Here is a 23,902-nt window from a genome sequence, read left to right on the forward strand (position 1 = left end):
AGATTGGAGAACCTCCCAGAAGGACAACCATCTCTGCAGCACTCCACCAATCAGGACTTTATGGTATAGCGACCCGACGGTAGCCACTCCTCAGTAAAAGGCACATGGAGTTTGCCAAAAGGCACCTAAAGGACTCCCAGACCATGAGAAACAAGATTATCTGGTCTGATGAAACCAAGATTGAACTCTTTGGCCTGAGCATCACGTCAAGCATCAAGTCTGGAGGAAACCTGGCACCATCCCTACGGTGAAGCATGGTGGTGGCGGCATCATGCTGTGGGGATGTTTCTCAGCGGCAGGAACTGGGAGAATAGTCAGGATCGAGGGAAAGATGAATGGAGTAAAGTACAGAGAGATCCTTGATGAAAACCTACTCCAGAGTGCTCAGGACCTCAGACTGGTTGGCCCAGCCAGAGCCCGGACTTGAACCCGATCTCTGGAGAGACCTGAAAATAGCTGTGCAGCGACGCTCCCCATCCAACCTGACAGAGCTTGAGAGGATCTGCAGCTAAGAAACTCCTCAAATACAGGCGTGCCAAGCTTGTAGCGTCATACCCAAGAAGACTCGAGGCTGTAATCACTGCCAGAGGTGCTTCAACAAAGTACTGAGTAAAGGGTACTTATGTAATTTTTATATACATTTGCAAAAATGTCTAAAAACCAGTTTTTGCTTTGTCATTATGGGGTATTGTGTGTAGATAGATGAAGAAAAAAAAACTATTGAATCCTTTTTAGAATAAGGTTGTACCGTAACAACATGTGGATAAAGTCAAGGGGTCTGAATACTTTCCGAATGCGCTGTACGTCCTCGCTCCACAACTCTCCCAGCATTCAGAGTGAGCGGATAATAATATTATTCCCAAGGAAGAGAGGCCAAGTCTCGGCGTGCCTGGCAGCGGACATGTGGAAACGCTGACCTCAACGCTTTTCAGACTGTTTCAGCAAAAAGACACAGTGTACCCTGACTGAACTCTATCTCAAATGACACCACTACACACACAAACAAACACAGACTCACAGACAGCCACACAGCCACACACACACACACGTGCCCTGCTTTTGACTGGAGCCACATAGGGATAGCCACATAAATCTCTGGTCAAACACAGGACACTATATTTATATTTATATTTAGGGAATAGGTTTTGAAAGCCAGGAATGATTTATAAACAGAAACAACGGACTGGATGCAAGTTTTTCAATAGGAAATTGTGTGTGCGTGTGCGTGTGTGTGTGTGTGTGGGTGTGTGCTAGGGTTGTCACGATACGAGTATCAAGATACTTTGATACTCGATTTTCCATGGCCAAACATGAAAACACAAAGCCGACTTGACTCTTTGGTCCTTTAAAAACCTGCTGCATGTAAAATATTTGGTGCTATAACTTGGAAAATAAATAAATGTGACTCTGGATGACAACATAAAGATGTTTGTTTCCAATTAGGACGGTTTTCATTGAGTGTTTCAACAACTACACAACAACACCCCACAATATAATACTGAAACAACAACAACACCCCACAATCATACTGAAACAACAACACCCCACAATCATACTGAAACAACAACACCCCACAATCATACTGTAAACAACAACACCCCACAATCATACTGAAACAACTACACAACAACACCCAACAATCATACTGAAACAACTACACAACAACACCCCACAACCATACTGAAACAACAACACCCCACAATCATACTGAAACAACTACACAACAATACCCCACAATCATACTGAAACAACAACACCCCACAATCATACTGAAACAACAACACAACAACACCCCACAATCATACTGAAACAACTACACAACAACACCCCACAATCATACTGTAAACAACAACACAACAACACCCCACAATCATACTGAAACAACAACACAACAACACCCCACAATCATACTGAAACAACAACACAACAACACCCCACAATCATCCTGAAACAACAACACCCCACAATCATACTGTAAACAACAACATCCCACAATCATACTGTAAAACAACACAACAATACCCCACAATCATACTGTAAACAACAACACAACAATACCCCACAATCATAAAGTAAACAACTACACAACAACACCCCGCAATCATACTGTAAACAACATCACCCCACAATCATACTGAAACAACTACACAACAATACCCCACAATCATACTGTAAACAACAACACCCCACAATCATACTGTAAACAACAACACCCCACAATCATACTGAAACAACTACACAACAACACCCCACAATCATACTGTAAACAACAACACAACAACACCCCACAATCATACTGTAAACAACAACACAACAACACCCCACAATCATACTGAAACAACAACACCCCACAATCATACTGTAAACAACAACATCCCACAATCATACTGTAAAACAACACAACAATACCCCACAATCATACTGTAAACAACAACACAACAATACCCCACAATCATACTGTAAACAACAACACAACAACACCCCACAATCATACTGTAAACAACAACACAACAACATCCCACAATCATACTGTAAAACAACACAACAATACCCCACAATCATACTGTAAACAACTACACAACAATACCCCACAATCATACTGTAAACAACTACACAACAACACCCCACAATCATACTGAAACAACAACACCCCACAATCATACTGAAACAACAACACCCCACAATCATACTGTAAACAACAACACAACAACATCCCACAATCATACTGTAAAACAACACAACAATACCCCACAATCATACTGTAAACAACAACACAACAATACCCCACAATCATACTGTAAACAACAACACAACAATACCCCACAATCATACTGTAAACAACAACACAACAACATCCCACAATCATACTGTAAAACAACACAACAATACCCCACAATCATACTGTAAACAACAACACAACAATACCCCACAATCATACTGTAAACAAGACTGTTTCAAGGACAGCTTTTTTCCATCTACGTAACATTGCAAAAATCAGAAATTTTCTGTCCAAAAATGATGCAGAAAAATTAATCCATGCATTTGTTACTTCTAGGTTAGACTACTGCAATGCTCTATTTTCCGGCTACCCGGATAAAGCACTAAATAAACTTCAGTTAGTGCTAAATACGGCTGCTAGAATCCTGACTAGAACCAAGAAATTTGATCATATTACTCCAGTGCTAGCTTCCCTACACTGGCTTCCTGTTAAGGCAAGGGCTGATTTCAAGGTTTTACTGTTAACCTATAAAGCGTTACATGGGCTTGCTCCTACCTATCTTTCCGAGTTGGTCCTGCCGTACATACCAATACGTACGCTACGGTCACAAGACGCAGGCCTCCTAATTGTCCCTAGAATTTCTAAGCAAACAGCGGGAGGCAGGGCTTTCTCCTATAGATCTCCATTTTTATGGAACAGTCTGCCTACCCATGTGAGAGACGCAGACTCGGTCTCAACCTTTAAGTCTTTACTGAAGACTTATCTCTTCAGTAGGTCATATGATTGAGTGTAGTCTGGCCCAGGAGTGTGAAGGTGAACGGAAAGGCTGGAGCAACGAACAGCCCTTGCTGTCTCTGCCAGGCCGGTTCCCCTCTCCACTGGGGTTCTCTGCCTCTAACCCTGTTGCAGGGGCTGAGTCACTGGCTTGCTGGTGCTCTTTCATGCCGTCCCTGGGAGGGGTGCGTCACTTGAGTGGGTTGAGTTACTGACGTGATCTTCCTGTCTGGGTTGGCGCCCCCCCCTTGGTTTGTGCTGTGGTGGAGACCTCTGTGGGCTATACTCGGCCTTGTCTCAGGATTGTAAGTTGGTGGTTGGGGATATCCCTCTAGTGGTGCGGGGGCTGTGCTTTGGCGGAGTGGGTGGGGTTATATCCTTCCTGTTTGGCCCTGTCCGGGGGTTTCTTCGGATGGGGCCACAGTGTCTCCGGACCGCTCCTGTCTCAGCCTCCAGTATTTATGCTGCAGTAGTTTATGTGTCGGGGGGCTGGGGTTAGTTGGTTATACCTGGAGTACTTCTCCTGTCTTATCCAGTGTCCTGTGTGAATTTAAGTATGCTCTCTCTAATTCTCTCGTTCTCTCTTTCTCTCTGAGAACCTGAGCCCTAGGACCATACGTCAGGACTACCGGGCATGATGACACCTTGCTGTCCCCAGTCCGCCTGGCCTTGCTGCTATTCCAGTTTCAACTGTTCTGCCTGCGGCTACGAAACCCCTACCTGTCCCAGACCTGCTGTTTTCAACTCTTAATGATCGGCTATGAAAAGCCAACTGAGAGACCTGAGCCCTAGGACCATACGTCGGGACTACCGGCCGTGGTGACTCCTTGCTGTCCCCAGTCCGCCTGGCCTTGCTGCTATTCCAGTTTCAACTGTTCTGCCTGCGGTTATGGAACCCCTACCTGTCCCAGACCTGCTGTTTTCAACTCTTAATGATCGGCTATGAAAAGCCAACTGAGATTTATTCCTGATTATTATTTGACCATGCTTGTCACTTATGAACATTTTTGAACATCTTGGCATGGTTCTGTTATAATCTCCACCCGGCACAGCCAGAAGAGGACTGGCCACCCCTCATAGCCTGGTTCCTCTCTAGGTTTCTTCCTAGGTTTTCGCCTTTCTAGGGAGTTTTTCCTAGCCACCGTGCTTCTACACCTGCATTACTAGCTGTTTGGGGTTTTAGGCTGGGTTTCTGTACAGCACTTCGAGATATTAGCTGATGTAAGAAGGGCTATATAAAATAAAATTGATTGATTGATTGATAAACAACAACACAACAATACCCCACAATCATACTGTAAACAACAACACAACAATACCCCACAATCATACGGTAAACAACAACACAACAACACCCCACAAAGCATACTGTAAACCACAACACAACAACACCCCACAAAGCATACTGTAAACAACAACACAACAACACCCCACAAAGCATACTGTAGCTATTGTCTATTTCTGCCCCCAACCACTAGTACTCATTCTGTGAATCCCTATGGAAAGGCAGATGAGATGATTATTTGAAGAAGTTGCCCTTAGGCACAGATCTAGGATCAGCTTTTCCTCCATGGAGCTTAACCCTAACCATTATGAGGAATATTCTGAACTGAGCTTAGATCAGTGTCTAAGGGGGATCTTCACCTTACTCCATTGGGCTCTACCACTGGGTAGCAGAGGGTGTTAATAAACAACAGCATGCACTAATTACATTTACTGTTTAAAGTCTTTGTCATTATGTTGTAACTTCATGCTGTGTTTTAAGAGCACACTGACAAAAAAAGCAGAACACACACGTACACACACACTCACAGAAAGGCATGATGTCGTGTGTGTGTGTGCATGTGTGTGTGTGTGTGTGTGTGTGTGTTGGTGTGTGTGTGTATTTACAACTGACAAAAACAGCAGCATAAACACGTGCCTCCTTCCTACTGCTCATGTTACTTTTTTGCCCTTTGAAGGGTAGGTGGGATTACAACCCACTCTGGCAACCGGAGGATAGTCAACCTGGCAACCAAAGCTAGGCCTTCATGTTAGTGATTATACAGGGTAGCTTAATGTCAAATCTTCCATGTGCAATTACAATAAAACACTATGGTAGAAAACAGCAGAATTTGGGAAAATCCTCTGCATTATCATTAACAGCAGACTAGTTCATTTCCTCAGTGAAAACAATGTACTGAGCAAATGTCAAATTGGCTTTTTACCAAATTACCGTACGACAGACCACGTATTCACCCTGCACACCCTAATTGACAAACAAACAAACCAAAACAAAGGCAAAGTCTTCTCATGCTTTGTTGATTTCAAAAAAGCTTTTGACTCAATTTGGCATGAGGGTCTGCTATACAAATTGATGGAAAGTGGGGTTGGGGGAAAAACATACGACATTATAAAATCCATGTACACAAACAACAAGTGTGCGGTTAAAATTGGCAAAAAACACACACATTTCTTTCCACAGGGCCGTGGGGTGAGACAGGGATGCAGTTTAAGCCCCACCCTCTTCAACATATATATCAACGAATTGGCGAGGGCACTAGAACAGTCTGCAGCACCCGGCCTCACCCTACTAGAATCTGAAGTCAAATGTCTTCTGTTTGCTGACGATCTGGTGCTTCTGTCACCAACCAAGGAGGGCCTACAGCAGCACCTAGATTTTCTGCACAGATTCTGTCAGACCTGGGCCCTGACAGTAAATCTCAGTAAGACAAAAATAATGGTGTTACAAAAAAGGTCCAGTTGCCAGGACCACAAATACAAATTCCATCTAGACACCGTTGCCCTAGAGCACACAAAAAACTATACATACCTCGGCCTAAACATCAGCGCCACAGGTAACTTCCACAAAGCTGTGAACGATCTGAGAGACAAGGCAAGAAGGGCCTTCTATGCCATCAAAAGGAACATAAAATTTGACATACCAATTAGGATCTGGCTAAAAATACTTGAATCAGTTATAGAACCCATTGCCCTTTATGGTTCTGAGGTCTGGGGTCCGCTCACCAACCAAGAATTCACAAAATGGGACAAACACCAAATTGAGACTCTGCATGCAGAATTCTGCAAAAACATCCTCCGTGTACAACGTAAAACACCAAATAATGCATGCAGAGCAGAATTAGGCCAATACCCGCTAATTATCAAAATCCAGAAAAGAGCCGTTAAATTCTATAACCACTTAAAAGGAAGCGATTCCCAAACCTTCCATAACAAAGCCATCACCTACAGAGAGATGAACTTGGAGAAGAGTCCCCTAAGTAAGCTTGTCCTGGGGCTCTGTTCACAAACACAAACAGACCCCACACAGCCCCAGGACAACAACAACAACAACACAACTAGACCCAACCAAATCATGAGAAAACAAAAAGAGAATTACTTGACACATTGGAAAGAACAAACAAAAAAACAGAGCAAACTAGAATGCTATTTGGCCCTAAACAGAGAGTACACAGTGGCAGAATACTTGACCACTGTGACTGACCCAAACTTAAGGAAAGCTTTGACTATGTACAGACTCAGTGAGCATAGCCTTGCTATTGAGAAAGGCCGCCGTAGGCAGACCTGGCTCTCAAGAGAAGACAGGCTATGTGCACACTGCCCACAAAATGAGGTGGAAACTGAGCTGCACTTCCTAACCTCCTGCCAAATGTATGACCATATTAGAGACACATATTTCCCTCAGATTACAGCGATCCACAAAGAATTCGAAAACAAACCCAATTTTGATAAACTCCCTTATCTACTGGGTGAAAAACCACAGTGTGCCATCACAGCTGCAAGATTTGTGACCTGTTGCCACAAGAAAAGGGCAACCAGTGAAGAACAAACACCATTGTAAATACAACCCATATTTATGTTTATTTATTTTCCCATTTGTACTTTAACTATTTGCACATTGTTACAACACTGTATATATACATAATATGACATTTGAAATGTCTTTATTCTTTTGAAACTTCTGAGTGTAATGTTTACTGTTAATATTTATTGTTTATTTCACTTTTGTTTACTATCTACTTCACTTGCTTTGGCAATGTTAACACACGTTTCCCATGCCAATAAAGCCCTTAAATTGAAAATTGAAATTGAATTGAGAGAGAGAGAGAGAGAGAGAGAGAGAGAGAGAGAGAGAGAGAAGAGAAGAGAGAGAGAGAGAGAGAGAGAGAGAGAGAGAGAGAGAGAGAGAGAGAGAGAGAGAGAGAGAGAGAGAGAGAGAGAGAGAGAGAGAGAGAGAGAAACATTGCTTTGGCAATGTTTCCCATGCCAATTAGACCCTTGAATTGAATTGAATTGAAATGTTATTGAGAGAGAGAGAGAGAGAGAGAGAGAGAGAGAGAGAGAGAGAGAGAGAGAGAGAAGGAAAGAAGGAAATGTAACTAGAAATATTTGTTATGTGTCTGTTAATATGAAATACTGTGGAGTCTAGCCATGGCTTTCGAGGCTGCCCTGCCACACACACGCATGCACGCACGCACACACACACACGGAGAAGGAGGAGAGGGAGATCCACTCTCCTTTCCTCACAAGTGGCAGACACAGTTATACCTTCAATCGCTCAGACTGACCTACTTCCTCCTCCTCCCTCCCTCCATCCCTCTCCCTCTTTCCCTCTCCTTACCTCCCTTCCAAACCCTCCCCATCCCTCTCACTACCTCGTTCTTTCCCTCTCTCTCCTTCCATTTCACCCCCTCCATCCTTCTCAGTCATTCTCCCTCCACCTCCTAACCTCTCCTTCTATTTCTCTGCCTCCCTTCATCTCTCTTCCTCCCTTCATCTCTCTTCCTCCCTTCATCTCTCTTCCTCCCTTCATCTCTCTCCATCCATGTATCCTTCATCTCTCTCTCTCTCCATCCTACACAACTACAAAGGTCAAGGACCTAAAAATAGCCATTCTGCAGCTAGTCAGGGCTATGTTCCACTACAGAATAATCTACCCTTTACCAGGGCTATGTTCCACTACAGAATAATCTACCCTTTACCAGGGCTATGTTCCACTACAGAATAATCTACCCTTTACCCGGGCTATGTTCCACTACAGAATAATCTACCCTTTACCAGGGCTATGTTCCACTACAGAATAATCTACCCTTTACCAGGGCTATGTTCCACTACAGAATAATATACCCTTTACCAGGGCTATATTCCACTACAGAATAATCTACCCTTTACCAGGGCTATGTTCCACTACAGAATAATCTACCCTTTACCAGGGCTATGTTCCACTACAGAATAATCTACCCTTTACCAGGGCTATGTTCCACTACAGAATAATCTACCCTTTACCAGGGCTATGTTCCACTACAGAATAATCTACCCTCTACCAGGGCTATGTTCCACTACAGAGAACTCTACCCTCTACCAGGGCTATGTTCCACTACAGAATAATCTACCCTCTACCAGGGCTATGTTCCACTACAGAGAAGTCTACCCTCTACCAGGGCTATATTCCACTACAGAGAACTATACCCTCTACCAGGGCTATATTCCACTACAGAATAATCTACCCTTTACCAGGGCTATGTTCCACTACAGAATAATCGACCCTCTACCAGGGCTATGTTCCACTACAGAATAATCTACCCTCTACCAGGGCTATGTTCCACTACAGAGAACTCTACCCTCTACCAGGGCTATATTCCACTACAGAGAACTCTACCCTCTACCAGGGCTATATTCCACTACAGAGAACTCTACCCTCTACCAGGGCTATATTCCACAACAGAGAACTCTACCCTCTACCAGGGCTATATTCCACTACAGAGAACTCTACCCTCTACCAGGGCTATATTCCACTACAGAAAACTCTACCCTCTACCAGGGCTATATTCCACAACAGAGAACTCTACCCTCTACCAGGGCTATATTCCACTACAGAGAACTCTACCCTCTACCAGGGCTATATTCCACTACAGAGAACTCTACCCTCTACCAGGGCTATATTCCACTACAGAGAACTCTACCCTCTTCCAGGGCTATATTCCACCACAGAGAACTCTACCCTTTACCAGGGCTATATTCCACAACAGAGAACTCTACCCTCTACCAGGGCTATATTCCACAACAGAGAACTCTACCCGGGCTATATTCCACTACAAAGAACTCTACCCTCTACCAGGGCTATATTCCACTACAGAGAACTCTACCCGGGCTATATTCCACTACAGAGAACTCTACCCTCTACCAGGGCTATATTCCGCTACAGAGAACTCTACCATCTACCAGGGCTATATTCCACAACAGAGAACTCTACCCTCTACCAGGGCTATATTCCACAACAGAGAACTATACCCTCTACCAGGGCTATATTCCACTACAGAGAACTCTACCCTCTACCAGGGCTATATTCAACCACAGAGAACTCTACCCTCTACCAGGGCTATATTCCACAACAGAGAACTCTACCCTCTACCAGGGCTATATTCCACTACAGAGAACTCTACCCTCTACCAGGGCTATATTCCACTACAGAGAACTCTACCCTCTACCAGGGCTATATTCCACAACAGAGAACTCTACCCTCTACCAGGGCTATATTCCACAACAGAGAACTCTACCCTCTACCAAGGCTATATTCCACAACAGAGAACTCTACCCTCTACCAGGGCTATATTCCACTACAGAGAACTCTACCCTCTACCAGGGCTATATTCCACTACAGAGAACTCTACCCTCTACCAGGGCTATATTCCACAACAGAAAACTCTACCCTCTACCAGGGCTATATTCCACTACAGAGAACTCTACCCTCTACCAGGGCTATATTCCACTACAGAGAACTCTACCCTCTACCAGGGCTATATTCCACAACAGAGATCTCTACCCTCTACCAGGGCTATATTCCACTACAGAGAACTCTACCCTCTACCAGGGCTATATTCCACAACAGAGAACTCTACCCTCTACCAGGGCTATATTCCACTACAGAGAACTCTACCCGGGCTATATTCCACTACAGAGAACTCTACCCTCTACCAGGGCTATATTCCGCTACAGAGAACTCTACCATCTACCAGGGTTATATTCCACAACAGAGAACTCTACCCTCTACCAGGGCTATATTCCACAACAGAGAACTATACCCTCTACCAGGGCTATATTCCACTACAGAGAACTCTACCCTCTACCAGGGCTATATTCAACCACAGAGAACTCTACCCTCTACCAGGGCTATATTCCACAACAGAGAACTCTACCCTCTACCAGGGCTATATTCCACTACAGAGAACTCTACCCTCTACCAGGGCTATATTCCACTACAGAGAACTCTACCCTCTACCAGGGCTATATTCCACAACAGAGAACTCTACCCTCTACCAGGGCTATATTCCACAACAGAGAACTCTACCCTCTACCAAGGCTATATTCCACAACAGAGAACTCTACCCTCTACCAGGGCTATATTCCACTACAGAGAACTCTACCCTCTACCAGGGCTATATTCCACTACAGAGAACTCTACCCTCTACCAGGGCTATATTCCACAACAGAAAACTCTACCCTCTACCAGGGCTATATTCCACTACAGAGAACTCTACCCTCTACCAGGGCTATATTCCACTACAGAGAACTCTACCCTCTACCAGGGCTATATTCCACAACAGAGATCTCTACCCTCTACCAGGGCTATATTCCACTACAGAGAACTCTACCCTCTACCAGGGCTATATTCCACAACAGAGAACTCTACCCTCTACCAGGGCTATATTCCACTACAGAAAACTCTACCCTCTACCAGGGCTATGTTCCACTACAGAGAACTCTACCCTCTACCAGGGCTATATTCCACAACAGAGAACTCTACCCTCTACCAGGGCTATATTCCACTACAGAGAACTCTACCCTCTACCAGGGCTGTATTCCACAACAGAGAACTCTACCCTCTACCAGGGCTATATTCCACTACAGAAAACTCTACCCTCTACCAGGGCTATGTTCCACTACAGAGAACTCTACCCTCTACCAGGGCTATATTCCACTACAGAGAACTCTACCCATTATAACTCAAGCAACTCTAGTGACTATATGGTGGACTTGGGGCGGTATATAGTCTCATGCCTGTAATAACAGCGGAATTACCTGTCCTAAACCACTAATACCTGTCATTACACAGTCATAACATTCATAAGAGCTGTAATAGCTGCAGTACTGACCTGTCGTAAACCCCTAATACCTCTCTAATACCTGTCATAACACAGTCATAACATTCATAAGAGCTGTAATAGCTGCAGTACTGACCTGTCGTAAACCCCTAATACCTCTCTAATACCTGTCATAACACAGTCATAACATTCATAAGAGCTGTAATAGCTGCAGTACTGACCTGTCGTAAACCCCTAAAACCTGTCATAACACAGTCATAACATTCATAAGAGCTGTAATAGCTGCAGTACTGACCTGTCGTAAACCCCTAATACCTCTCTAATACCTGTCATAACACAGTCACAACATTCATAAGAGCTGTAATAGGTGCAGTACTGACCTGTTGTAAACCCCTAATACCTCTCTAATACCTGTCATAACACAGTCATAACATTCATAAGAGCTGTAATAGCTGCAGTACTGACCTGTCGTAAACCCCTAATACCTCTCTAATACCTGTCATAACACAGTCATAACATTCATAAGAGCTGTAATAGCTGCAGTACTGACCTGTTGTAAACCCCTAATACCTCTCTAATACCTGTCATAACACAGTCATAACATTCATAAGAGCTGTAATAGCTGCAGTACTGACCTGTCGTAAACCCCTAATACCTCTCTAATACCTGTCATAACACAGTCACAACATTCATAAGAGCTGTAATAGGTGCAGTACTGACCTGTTGTAAACCCCTAATACCTCTCTAATACCTGTCATAACACAGTCATAACATTCATAAGAGCTGTAATAGGTGCAGTACTGACCTGCCTGTATGATAGGCAGCACAGCCATCAGTAGTGGGACGCACATCTTCATCTCTCAATGAGAAGTATGGACTACTGTGAGAAGAGTTCTCCAGAGTGTGCACTTCAGCGTGTGCAATTCGTAGGGTTTAATGTGGGTTAGCAGGGGCTCACAGGGGGATGAGGCCAAAGGCACCTGCAATAAGATCAGATAGAAGAAGATTGTTAAGGCTTGGCATCGTAACTTGACACTGAAACGTGCAGACACACACACACATTCACACACACACTCATACGTACACACTCATGCATATGCACACGTGTGCACACAAACAAACATGTGCGTGCGCACACACACGACTGACGTACAACATTCCATGGGGCCATGCTCTTCACAGTGAAGGCTTTGGAGGATTTGAAAACGTTGGTGTTTTGGGCTCATCTTCAAAGAGTTGGAGGAGAGAAGCTTTCTCCCGTTATCTCCCATCTCTCAACAGGATCAAAGAGTAGCACAATGACTAACGTAGCATCGCCACTGGGATAATAACTGTTATACCTCACTTGTTTTAAACTAGTTATATAAAACAATTACGTAACAAGGAGGAAAAGCCCTACTGTACGAGGACACCCATCACAGACTAAATGTAAGGCCCAATTAAATGGACTGTGTTGCGTTGTATTGATGCAGTACCTGTTTTTGCAAAGGTAAAAAAGAAAGAAGTCATTATGGGCATTAAAATAAATGATATTAAACCTATTACTGGTCGACTCCTTTCAGGTAGATGTACAGATGTGTTTAAGTAGGGTGGCAAAACTCCAGTAAAGGTTTTCCAGAAATCCTGTTTGGAGGATTCTGGGTTTTCTGCTTATTCCCTGCTGATTCTGGGATCTTCCAACTAGGTTTCTGGAAAACCTGGGAATTTGGGGAAAGTTCCCAGATTTTTGCAACCCTATTGAGGAGTAGATTTTGAACAAAGACATTGCATAAACATTTCTAAAGTGGATTTGATTGAATTCTAGTGTCAGTATTCCTATTATACATGGTAGCCTATAGTTGCTATTTAGTTTTTCGTCTGTTGTTTTAACCATAGTGGAGTTGGATAAAGCATACCCATTACATTACATTTAAGTCATTTAGAAAACGCTCTTATCCAGAGCGACTTACAGGAGAAATTAGGGTTAAGTGCATTGCTCAAGGGGACATAGGCAGATTTTTCACCTAGTTGACTCAGGGATTTGAATCAGCGACCTTTTCCAGAAATCCTGGTTGGAGGATTCTGGGTTTTCTGCTTATTCCCTGCTGATTCTGGGATCTTCCAACTAGGTTTCTGGAAAACCTGGGAATTTTGGGAAAGTTCCCAGATTTTTGCAACCCTATTGAGGAGTAGATTTTGAACAAAGACATTGCATAAACATTTCTAAAGTGGATTTGATTGAATTCTAGTGTCAGTATTCCTATTATACATGGTAGCCTATAGTTGCTATTTAGTTTTTCGTCTGTTGTTTTAACCATAGTGGAGTTGGATAAAGCATACCCATTACATTACATTTAAGTCATTTAGAAAACGCTCTTATCCAGAGCGACTTACAGGAGAAATTAGGGTTAAGTGCATTGCTCAAGGGGACATAGACAGATTTTTCACCTAGTTGACTCAGGGATTTGAATCAGCGACCTTTCGGTTACTGGCCCAACGCTCTTAACCACTAGACTACCTGCCGCCCGACCCAAAATCAACACTAGGCTAAAATAATTTGTAGATGCATGAAGACATTACACACAAATAAATAAATGACGTAACATAGATTTGTGGAACAGTTGTGAGTTTATTCCATCCATCTCAAGGGAGGAATTGTATACAGAGAGAGGCTTCCATTAGTCAAAGTATAGTGAGTATCCTCTTGTCAAAACACAACTGGACCTGCAGACAGAGGGGAGGTTGGGACTAAACAGTGCCCTCATCAATACTGGTGTTCTCAGTCCCACAATGCCACAGGACAGCTGGTCCTGTCAGTCCTGCAGAGAGAGAAGATAAGATAAGGGTTACTGTGTGTGTGTGTGTGTGTGTGTGTGTGTTTGTGTGTGTGTGTGTGTGTGTGTGTGTGTGTGTGTGTGTGTGTGTGTGTGTGTGTGTGTGTGTGTGTGTGTGAGATCCACTAAAGGGGTATTAACAGCACGTACATTCCTCTGTTCAAAACTGACCTGATGTTTTATCTGGGGGATCACACATCCCCCCCCCCCCCCACAGTATTCACTAAAGTAAGTTTGTCATGTGTACGTGTGTGTGTGTGTGTGTGTGTGTGTATATTCAACCAAATCCATCACCCTCAGATCATGTCAGTCACACCACCCCTATTATTGTATACCATAGTCAGAGTGAACTGAGAGGTTCTGTCTAGACCAACATGTCTTAGAATCTATAGACTGAGAGGTTCTGTCTAGACCAACATGTCTTAGAATCTATAGACTGAGAGGTTCTGTCTAGACCAACATGTCTTAGAATCTATAGACTGAGAGGTTCTATCTAGACTAACATGTCTTAGAATCTATAGACTGAGAGGTTCTGTCTAGACCAACATGTCTTAGAATCTATAGACTGAGAGGTTCTGTCTAGACCAACATGTCTTAGACTCTATAGACTGAGAGGTTCTGTCTAGACCAACATGTCTTAGAATCTATAGACTGAGAGGTTCTGTCTAGACCAACATGTCTTAGAATCTATAGACTGAGAGGTCCTATCTAGACCAACATGTCTTAGAATCTATAGACTGAGAGGTTCTGTCTAGACCAACATGTCTTAGAATATATAGACTGAGAGGTTCTGTCTAGACCAACATGTCTTAGAATCTATAGACTGAGAGGTTCTGTCTAGACCAACATGTCTTAGAATCTATAGACTGAGAGGTCCTCCCAGACTAAAACATCACTCTTTCCTGAGGTGTGAAAAAGAAAATACTCCCTGTGTGCCCCAAATGGTACCCTATTCCCTATATAGTGCACTACTTTTAACCAGGGCCCATAGGGCTTTGGTCAAAAGTAGTGCACTATGAAAGGGAATAGGGTGCCATTTGCAACGCAGCCCCAGTGTCTCTCAGAAGTGGAGGGGAGCTTGAAAGAGCGTTAAAGGAAAGATAACTCCACATCCATCTCTGTCTTTAATGCTGACTAACCTCCAGACTATCTGAGAAGAGCAGCGTTCAATGGAAGTACACTGAGATACAGATACCTTTGTTTTCAAAGTGGGACAAAATACTTTTCTTCTGCCCTACGCTACTGTGAGAATGCAAGTTTGGATTCAATCAATATTATCTGTGGGAGAAAAACAAGTTCAGAAAAACTCCTCCCAAATACTCAATTATTTACCTGGCTCAAAATGTGTTTCTGGCACATATTTCAGCAAGGGGAATATGCTTTTTATATGTTCTATTTATATTTGTAAATTAACCAATGATATCAAGCCACACCCGGCCATGATTACAGACACCTGTGTGTCCTTTGACACTATATAAACTAGTGACCCACACTGTCTGTCATTATACCCTGATGAAGACAGCTCGTCTGTCCAAACGTTGGTTATTAAATTATAACATCTGAGCTCCTAGAGATTGAGGCTCTCTTTTTATTTTTCAAGCGTTCTACTCCGCTAGCCAGCACCTCGCCTAAACAGGTGTTCTACTCAGCTAGCCAGCACCTCGCCTAAACAGGTGTTCTACTCCGCTAGCCAGCACCTCGCCTAAACAGGTGTTCTACTCCGCTAGCCAGCACCTCGCCTAAACAGGTGTTCTACTCCGCTAGCCAGCACCTCGCCTAAACAGGTGTTCTACTCCGTTAGCCAGCACCTCGCCTAAATAGGTGTTCTACTCCGCTAGCCAGCACCTCGCCTAAACAGGTGTTCTACTCCGTTAGCCAGCACCTCGCCTAAATAGGTGTTCTACTCCGCTAGCCAGCACCTCGCCTAAACAGGTGTTCTACTCCGCTAGCCAGCACCTCGCCTAAACAGGTGTTCTACTCCGCTAGCCAGCACCTCGCCTAAACAGGTGTTCTACTCCGCTAGCCAGCACCTCGCCTAAACAGGTGTTCTACTCCGCTAGCCAGCACCTCGCCTAAACAGGTGTTCTACTCCGCTAGCCAGCACCTCGCCTAAACAGGTGTTCTACTCCGCTAGCCAGCACCTCGCCTAAACAGGTGTTCTACTCCGCTAGCCAGCACCTCGCCTAAACAGGTGTTCTACTCCGCTAGCCAGCACCTCGCCTAAACAGGTGTTCTACTCCGCTAGCCAGCACCTCGCCTAAACAGGTGTTCTACTCCGCTAGCCAGCACCTCGCCTAAACAGGTGTTCTACTCCGCTAGCCAGCACCTCGCCTAAACAGGTGTGTGTTTCTTCCGCCTCCAGCAAGGGGAATATTAACAGAACAGTAGTTCAGTAGCTGTCTACATTGTAACACACACACAGTAGTGTCCAGGCCTGCTGGTTATGAGAGAGTTTATGGGCTCAGCGGAACTATAAAAAGCTGGAGTTACTCTATGTCTCAGCACTGCTCTGTGGAAACACACACACACACTTCCCACAGGATTAATAGAACAGAGAACTTCGGTGAGGGATTCACCTTTTTCTCTTCCTGAAGTGCGCTCGCCAGCCACTCATACACACACACACACACACACACAAATACACACGCCCGCCCATGGAAAACGGGGTGGAGACCGGACCTTCAAAACACCATAATTTCCTTCTAAACTAAAACCAGACCCAAATGTCCTGTATAAACATCCATTACCTCCATGAATAGTTTAAAATAATATACTTTTAGGGTAAAACACAGCAGTATAAACCTAAAACTACAATAAATAATATACTATTATGGTAGAATACCAAATGACATACAAAGCAGGACTATTGTAGCAGGTGGGTGTTGTAAAACCATGGACAGCTGGATTTACAGTAGCTACAGTAGGTAATGGTATTTCACCCAAAACACTGAATATGAGACGAACATGATCCCCCTAGAACTCTGCTGATGAGACACACACCCTAAAATCTACACCACGCCCTAGCATAACACACACACACTCGCACATGCACACTCACACACAGTTGCACACATCACACACAGCGTCCAGACTGATATATGGTCAATGCAGAGATAATTGACATGTAGCAGTAATGCTAACCTCTATTGCAGGGTTCCCCCACCGGCAGCCCGCGGCCCGAATTTGGCCCTCGGGTGATTTTATTTGGCCCCTCAAGTTTTCTGAGCCAAATAATTATTTTTTTATTTTTTATTTTTTATTTTTAGACATAAAATCTGTAAAAACACCAGCAAATCAGCTCCAAGTCATTTTATTTTGGAAATCTGTTCCAAAGTATTCCCACGCATAATAGAGAGACACCTAGATATGTGATCATATACAAATAGTTTGAAATTATTATGTTATAGTCAAATGATTGGGCTTCTAGCGGCCCCTTGACCATCCGCACAAGAATAAATCATCTCGCGGCTGAATCTAATTGATGATCCCTGCGGCTGAATCTAATTGATAATCCCTGCGGCTGAATCTAATTGATAATCCCTGCGGCTGAATCTAATTGATAATCCCTGCGGCTGAATCTAGTTGATGATCCCTGCAGCTGAATCTAATTGATGATCCCTGCGGCTGAATCTAATTGGTAATCCCTGCGGCTGAATCTAATTGATAATCCCTGCGGCTGAATCTAATTGATAATCCCTGCGGCTGAATCTAGTTGATGATCCCTGCGGCTGAATCTAGTTGATGATCCCTGCGGCTGAATCTAGTTGATGATCCCTGCGGCTGAATCTAATTGATAATCCCTGCGGCTGAATCTAATTGATAATCCCTGCGGCTGAATCTAGTTGATGATCCCTGCAGCTGAATCTAGTTGATGATCCCTGCGGCTGAATCTAGTTGATGATCCCTGCAGCTGAATCTAATTGATAATCCCTGCGGCTGAATCTAATTGATAATCCCTGCGGCTGAATCTAGTTGATGATCCCTGCGGCTGAATCTAGTTGATGATCCCTGCGGCTGAATCTAGTTGATGATCCCTGCGGCTGAATCTAGTTGATGATCCCTGCGGCTGAATCTAGTTGATGATCCCTGCGGCTGAATCTAGTTGATGATCCCTGCAGCTGAATCTAGTTGATGATCCCTGCGGCTGAATCTAGTTGATGATCCCTGCGGCTGAATCTAATTGATGATCCCTGCGGCTGAATCTAGTTGATGATCCCTGCGGCTGAATCTAGTTGATGATCCCTGCGGCTGAATCTAGTTGATGATGCCTGCGGCTGAATCTAGTTGATGATGCCTGCGGCTGAATCTAGTTGATGATCCCTGCGGCTGAATCTAGTTGATGATCCCTGCGGCTGAATCTAGTTGATGATGCCTGCGGCTGAATCTAGTTGATGATGCCTGCGGCTGAATCTAGTTGATGATCCCTGCGGCTGAAGCTAGTTGATGATCCCTGCGGCTGAATCTAGTTGATGATCCCTGCGGCTGAATCTAATTGATAATCCCTGCGGCTGAATCTAGTTGATGATCCCTGCGGCTGAATCTAATTGATCATCCCTGCGGCTGAATCTAGTTGATGATCCCTGCGGCTGAATCTAGTTGATGATCCCTGCGGCTGAATCTAGTTGATGATCCCTGCGGCTGAATCTAGTTGATGATTCCTGCGGCTGAATCTAATTGATGATCCCTGCGGCTGAATCTAGTTGATGATCCCTGTAGCTGAATCTAGTTGATGATCCCTGCAGCTGAATCTAGTTGATGATCCCTGCAGCTGAATCTAGTTGATGATCCCTGCATTATTGTCTATCGGAGGTCACAGCAATAAGATGGTTTCTCTGGTCTGATCACTCAGTGAAAGCAGAGCTCACTGTCTGTTGAAACAGCTTTTTATAGACCTCTGTCCAGACACACTAATCCTGTTCAATATACCCTTGTCTGTCTGTCTGTCCATCTGCGTGTCAGTCTGTCCGTCTGCCTGTCTGTCTCCCTGTGTGCCTAGACAAAGTTAAGCACAAGTGCAGTCAATTCCTCTTTAATGCCACTTTAATTGAGAAATCTATCTATATGACTCATATTGCGGGTGACATTTAGAAGAAAGGCTCACTTTCCTTCTTAAAACGCCCAGCAAAGGCTTCTGTCAACAAGTGAATCCAGATGGAGAGATCCCCCAGAAGGCCTCAGGGCCAGGGAACAGAAGGGTCGCGTTCAGTAGGGCACACCGTAGAGGAACATTTCGCAACGCAATAGGAATATCAGTGTTCTTATTGGACGAGTTCACTTAAGCACCTTCCCATTTTAAAAAGTTCTCTCTACTGAACAGGAGCCACCCAGATGAGCCGGGAGCGTTCTGAACAGCAAGGGAGAAACTCCACACCAGTAGTCACCAACCCTTTGCTGTTCCTGGAATCCGTTCAAGTATTCTTGGCATTAGTGCTGGGCTGGAACAAAAGCCTGCACACCTCGTACTGTAGAAGGTGACCACAGCTCTACATCACCTACAGTCTTTCTCCCATTCACTAAGTGAATCAGGTGTGTTAGTGCTGGGCTGGAACAAAAGCCTGCACACCTCGTACTGTAGCTTGTCTAAGAACGGGGTTAGGTGACCACAGCTCTACAGCACCTACATTCTTATTCTCATTCACTAAGTGAATCAGGTGTGTTAGTGCTGGGCTGGAACAAAAGTCTGCACACCCTGCCTGTAAGCCAGTTACATTGGTGCTGTAAAGTGTTTGTCTGTCTCCACAAGGAGTCCAGATTGTTATCGCTCTCCATGATTGAACAATACATGGGGTAATGTATGTGTTAACTCTATAGAGTGGTCACCAACCCTGGTCTTGGAGAGGCTGTGCAGACGTTCCTGTCCTTCTCTCTTCCCACTACACATACGTATCAATGCAGGTATGCACGCATGGAGGCAAGCACACACACTCGCATATGCAAAGCATGAATGTTCTCTCTCTCTCTCTCTCTCTCTCTCTCTCTGGGTAACTGCACCCTACAATCCTGTTCCCCAGACACTCCTACATAACCCCAGTAACAGACCTATTGTACCAAGTCTTTATACACAGTCAGACAGCCTACCTCAACAAAACATCCTTCTTGTCCTTTGTGAAACAGGCAGGCTAGGAACGAAGGATGACAGCGCAGAGAATAAAGAGGAGAAAAACAAGCGAGAGCCCTATGGGCCCTGGTCAGAAGTAGTGTGCTACATAGTGAATAGGGTGCCATTTGGGACACGGCCTGTATCTGACGATGTGTGAATAAATTGAGCAATTCCATCTATCTACAGACTGTGATGAAATCAAGTAAAACACCAGTCTTCTCTAAGTAGTGCTTATAGCACAGTGCTGAAACTATACATTATCCACATAGTATGGAGTTGATGACAAGGCGCTATATGATTAACTCAACAGCTGTTTTACTTCTGCAATAACACAGACCTGTCTCTACCTTGAACACAAGGATGGAGGCAGGGAGAGAGGGAGGGAGGGAGGGAGAGGGGGAGATACACACATGAACATTGGCACGCACAGACACACACACACACACACACACACACACACACACACACAGACATTCATGTACATACACATAGTACATTTACATTTTAGTCATCTAGCAGACGCTCTTATCCAGAGCAACTTACAATTAGTGAGTGCATACATTATTTTTAATTTTTTTCATACTGGCCCCCTGTGGGAATCGAACCCACAACCCTGGCATTGCAAACGCCATGCTCTACCAACTGAGCTACATCCCTTCCGGCCATTCCCTACCCTACCCTGGACGACGCTGGGCCAATTGTGCACCGCCCCATGGGTCTCCCGGTCGCGGCCGGCTACGACAGAGCCTGGATTCGACCAGGATCTCTAGTGGCACAGCTAGCACTGCGATGCAGTGCCTTAGACCACTGCGCCACTCGGGAGGCATGCACACACAGAAAACCACCGACAAACAGGGATACACATCTCAACAGGAGGTAGGGAGGAAATGAGGTCCTTCTTTCTTTAGAAAAACAGGGCAGATTTGGTTTCAGAAAAATATTTTGCTGCATACTGTACATACTGTCCTCAGAGAGAGCAGTCAACCTGATACAGGTCCAGTTAACCAAGTTAGTCACGCACAGACACACGCACGGACGGACACAAACACACGGACACACGCGCGAGGAGCTTGGAAGTTCTGACATTTATTAACCCTTGAGCACACACCTGAGAAGCAACCAGCAACCACACTTTAAACCACACACTTCAACACACACAGACACACCCCCCCCCCCCTCCCTCCCTCCACCCCCCACAACGCAGTGTGTGTGACTTGTTTCAATGGGTGAAAGACATCATACAAAATCCTCCTCTCCACCCTCTCCAAGTTGGGCATCTCCGGCGCGGCTCACTCTTGGATTGCGTCCTACCTGACAGGTCGCTCCTACCAGGTGGCGTGGCGAGAATCTGTCTCCGCACCACGTGCTCTCACCACTGGTGTCCCCCAGGGCTCAGTTCTAGGCCCTCTCCTATTCTCGCTATACACCAAGTCACTTGGCTCTGTCATATCCTCACATGGCCTCTCCTATCATTGCTACGCAGACGACACACAATTAATCTTCTCCTTTCCCCCTTCTGATAACCAGGTGGCGAATCGCATCTCTGCATGTCTGGCAGACATATCAGTGTGGATGACGGATCACCACCTCAAGCTGAACCTCGGCAAGACGGAGCTGCTCTTCCTCCCGGGGAAGGACTGCCCCTTCCATGATCTCGCCATCACGGTTGACAAATCCGTTGTGTCCTCCTCCTAGAGTGCAAAGAACCTTGGCGTGATCCTGGACAACACGTCACCCCGCTCCTCCGCACACTCCACTGGCTTCCAGTTGAAGCTCGCATCTGCTACAAGACCATGGTGCTTGCCTACGGAGCTGTGAGGTGAACGGCACCTCCGTACCTTCAGGCTCTGATCAGTCCCTATACCCAAACGAGGGCATTGCGTTCATCCACCTCTGGCCTGCTAGCCCCCCTACCTCTGCGGAAGCACAGTTCCCGCTCAGCCCAGTCAAAACTGTTCGCTGCTCTGGCACCCCAATGGTGGAACAAGCTCCCTCACGACGCCAGGACAGCGGAGTCACTCACCACCTTCCGGAGACACTTGAAACCCCACCTCTTTAAGGAATACCTGGGATAGGATAAAGTAATCCTTCTACCCCCCCTTACCCCACCCCCCAAAAAAATATTTAAAAAATATATATATATTGTAAAGAGGTTGTCCCACTGGCTATCATAAGGTGAATGCACCAATTTGTAAGTCGCTCTGGATAAGAAAATGTAAAATGTAATGAAAATGAGAGGGAAATGGAGAGGGAAATGGAGAGGGAAAATCGTCTCATTAGTTAGAGAGAAGAAAGTAAGTGAGTACGTAATAGGTCCTGGAGCAACGCAACACAGTTCAATCTGAAAGAAGAAGGAGATGAAAGAACAGAAATGTTAGTGTGATGAAAAAACGCAGCATGTACACAAACACACACACACACGGAGGAGACACACACACACAGAGAGACACACACACACGGAGGAGATACACACACACACACACAGAGAGACACACACACACAGAGATACACACACACACGAAGGAGATACACACACACACACACACAGAGGAGATACACACACACAAATGCAGCAGATGATGAAACCTACGAACACAGGGCTAGGAAACATGACTTTGAGTTTGAGAACTGTTTGAAAATGCTTCCACACGCACAATATAACATGCAGCTGGTTGAAGAAGGAACAGACATATCAGAGGACAGGTGGTTTGGTAGATAACATTCTAAAGAAATCCCCTGTAGCACTTCTATGGTTCACTTTAAACCCCTTTAGCTGATGACATCCTGTGACTCCTATGCTGTGTGTGTGTGTGTGTGTAAAAAAATTAATGAGATGGGAATCCATATGCTAGTTATGGGGGTCCATATGCTGGTTACTGTACAGTGCATTCGGAAAGTATTCAGACCCCTTAACTTTTTCCACATTTTGTTACGTTACAGCCTTATTCTACAATTGATTTATTTTTATTTTTATAATCCTCATCAATCTACACATAATACCTCATAATGAGAAGGGAAAACAGGTTTTTAGAAATGTTTACAATTATAAAAAATAAAAAAGACTCTTTGCTATGAGACTCGAAATTGAGCTCAGGTGCATCCTGTTTCCATTGATCATCCTTGAGATGTTTCTACGACTTGATTGTAGTCCACCTGTGGTAAATTCAATTGATTGGACATGATTTGGAAAGGCACACACCTGTCTATATAAGGTCACACAGTTGACAGTGCATGTCAAAGCAAAAACCAAGCCATGAGGTCGAAGGAATTGTCCGTAGACCTCCGAGACAGGATTGTGTTGAGGCACAGATCTGTAGAAGGGTACCAAAAACATTCTGCAGCATTGAAGGTCCCCAAGAACACAGTGGCCTCCATCATTCATAAATGGAAGAAG

The 23,902-nt window shown here is 44.7% G+C and overlaps 1 protein-coding gene across 1 annotated transcript in view; it reads right to left on the minus strand.

Moving 5' to 3' along the window:
- LOC311117669 (cell migration-inducing and hyaluronan-binding protein-like) overlaps positions 1-12,485 on the minus strand; it is a gene marked incomplete at its 3' end in the record, with an annotated part of 28,355 nt that extends 15,870 nt beyond the window's left edge. Inside the window, exon 1 of the mRNA XM_084192601.1 lies at positions 12,401-12,485. Coding sequence (XP_084048727.1) covers positions 12,401-12,452 — 52 coding nt within the window. The remainder of the gene's footprint in view (positions 1-12,400) is intronic.
- Positions 12,486-23,902: the final 11,417 nt, after the last annotated feature.

Source organism: Coregonus lavaretus, assembly GCF_964263955.1.
Source record: "Coregonus lavaretus genome assembly, contig: HAP1_SCAFFOLD_3402, whole genome shotgun sequence".
In the NCBI taxonomy this organism is placed as follows: Eukaryota; Metazoa; Chordata; class Actinopteri; order Salmoniformes; family Salmonidae; genus Coregonus; species Coregonus lavaretus.